Here is a 2,509-nt window from a genome sequence, read left to right as displayed (position 1 = left end):
ATAAAATAAAATAAAATAAAATAAATTAAAAAAATTTAATTAGGTGCAGGTGTAAGCTGTGTGGTAAGAAATTTGTTTTCCAACCACATGGTTCTGGGTTCAATCCCACTGCATGACACTTCAAGAAAGTGTCTTCTGCTAAAGCCTCAGCCTGAGTGGATTTGGTAGATGGAAACTGAAAGAAGCTTGTCATGTGCGTGTGAGTGTGTGTGTCTTTGTCCTTCACCACTGCTTAGCAACCGGTGTTGGTTTGTTTATGTCCCCATAAACTCAGCGCTTTGGCAAAAAAAAAAAAAGAGACTGATAAAACAAGGACCCAGCTTTAAAAAACAAGTCCTGGGGTCGTTTCATTCAACTAAAACCTTTCAAGGCAGTGCCCCAGTATGGGCGCAGTCCAATGACTGACACAAGTAAAAGCTCCACTATTGATTTCTAATTATACACCTCACCGTATTACTGGTACTAGAGAGAGCAACAACACAGCCTCAATACACTGACCAAGTATTTTGACAGGAATCAAGTAAGATAAACCAACTCTGTCATAGTCAATTCACAGTTACCTCCCTTACCACTATTCCATGCAGTTGAGTAGATAACTGCTCCATAATCCCTGCATCCATCGATCTGGGTGGAGGCGCAATGGCCTAGTGGTTAGGGCAGCGGACTCGCGGTTTCGATTCCCAGACTGGGCGGTGTGAGTGTTTATTGAGCGAAAACACCTAAAGCTCCACGAGGCTCCGGCGGGGGATGGTGGTGAACCCTGCTGTACTCTTTCACCACAACTTTCTCTCACTCTTACTTCCTGTTTCTGTTGTGCCTGTAATTCAAAGGGTCAGCCTTGTCACACTGTGTCACGCTGAATATCCCCCGAGAACTACGTTAAGGGTACACGTGTCTGTGGAGTGCTCAGCCACCTGCACGTTAATTTCACGAGCAGGCTGTTCCGTTGATCGGATCAACTGGAACCCTCGATTTCGTAAGCGACGGAGTGCCAACTAAACCATCGATCTGGACAGGAGCTCTCTGAACAGACCTGGGGTGTTTATACCTTTTAGTCTACAGCAGAGGTTCTCAGCCATTTTTTGCCTACAGACCCCTTTGATCCCTATTTCAATTGGTTGGACCCTAAAAGCCATTTGACGTTTAAAGAAGGACACTCTTGCAAGTTCAAATTCTTTTTCAAACATATTTGTACAGGTAACAAGTTTACGGAGAAATGTTTGTTTACATACCTGTGTGCACTGTTGAAAATCGGAGACTGAGGCATTTTCCACATGGAGGCCAACATGTGGCAACACTGCTTCAGGTAGTTGAGGGCTGGGAGGCAGAGGTTCTCCGTGCAGTCATTGGTGGCGAAATCACTGCCAGAGTCAGAATCTCCATCACTGGAACATTCAAACTCCCCTGAAATGTAATATAAGAGTTTTGGGGTCCACACAAGCAAAATAGTAAATAGGGGATTCACAGCAGTATTTTAAGGGGCCATAAAAAAATAATTTTGTATTTATCATCATCATCATCATCATCGTTGGATGGTTTGACTGAAGGCTGGGAGGCTGCACCAGGCTCCAGTCTGATTTGGCAAGGATTCTACAGCTAGATGCCCTTCCTAACATCAACCACTCTAAGAGTGTAGTGGGTGATTTTATGGGCCACTGGCCGGCACGGGAGCCAGTCAGGCGGCACGGGAGCCAGTCAGGCGGCACTGGCATCGGCTACCTTCAAATGGTGCTTTTTATGTGCCACCAGCATGGGTGCCAGTCATGTGGCACTAGCATCGGCCACGTTCGAATGGTGCTTTTTATGTGCCACCAACATGGGTGCCAGTCAGGTGGCACTAACATTGGCCACGCTCAAATGATGTTTTTATGTACCAACAGCACAGGTGCCACTCATGTGGCACTCGTATTGACCACGCTTGAATGGCGCTTTTTATGTGCCACTGGCACGGGTGCCAGTCAGGCACCCGTATAATATTTTTTTCTGTAATATTCTACATATTTCAAGTTGCACAAGTTAATGGGTGAAAAACAAAATAGGAATTTTGAAAGAAGTTTCTATAAAACTAGTTTTTAAACATCGAATGGCTATGGGGATATACCAGAATAAAATAGTAACCAAAGGGGTCCAATGACGAAAATAAGGACCACTAATGATGATGAAGAGAGCACAAGAACAGCAGCAACAACAGTCTGCTGTAAACTTACCTGGACCACGGACATACTTCAACAGACAGAGTATACAGTCAACGGCAGCATTGGCAAAGACCAAAATATTGTCCGTGTTGAGGAATACTTCAAAGACATCAAGAACAGCAGCAATATGGCGCTGTCGAGATTCATTAATTTCCTCGTTTAATGTATATTCAATCTTCACAGCCTGGAGAGCTGCAAACAGGGGTCTCCACCCTGATCGGATCTCGGCGGTGCAAGCTTCCACAAGTTCACAGATTGAACATACAACCTGAAAGAATAGAATACATAAAATATTTTTGAAATATCATATATAT

At 44.3% G+C, this 2,509-nt stretch overlaps 1 protein-coding gene across 1 annotated transcript in view; it reads right to left on the bottom strand.

Moving 5' to 3' along the window:
• LOC106876896 (brefeldin A-inhibited guanine nucleotide-exchange protein 3) overlaps positions 1-2,509 on the bottom strand; it is a 48,777-nt gene that overhangs the window by 15,529 nt on the left and 30,739 nt on the right. Inside the window, exons 24-26 of the mRNA XM_052977154.1 lie at positions 2,208-2,463; positions 1,134-1,404; positions 450-462 (exon numbers count right to left, since the gene is read on the bottom strand). Coding sequence (XP_052833114.1) covers positions 450-462; positions 1,134-1,404; positions 2,208-2,463 — 540 coding nt within the window. The remainder of the gene's footprint in view (positions 1-449; positions 463-1,133; positions 1,405-2,207; positions 2,464-2,509) is intronic.

Source organism: Octopus bimaculoides, chromosome 27 (genome assembly GCF_001194135.2).
Source record: "Octopus bimaculoides isolate UCB-OBI-ISO-001 chromosome 27, ASM119413v2, whole genome shotgun sequence".
Classification (NCBI taxonomy): Eukaryota; Metazoa; Mollusca; class Cephalopoda; order Octopoda; family Octopodidae; genus Octopus; species Octopus bimaculoides.
This window is presented reverse-complemented; position numbering and strand designations above follow the sequence as displayed.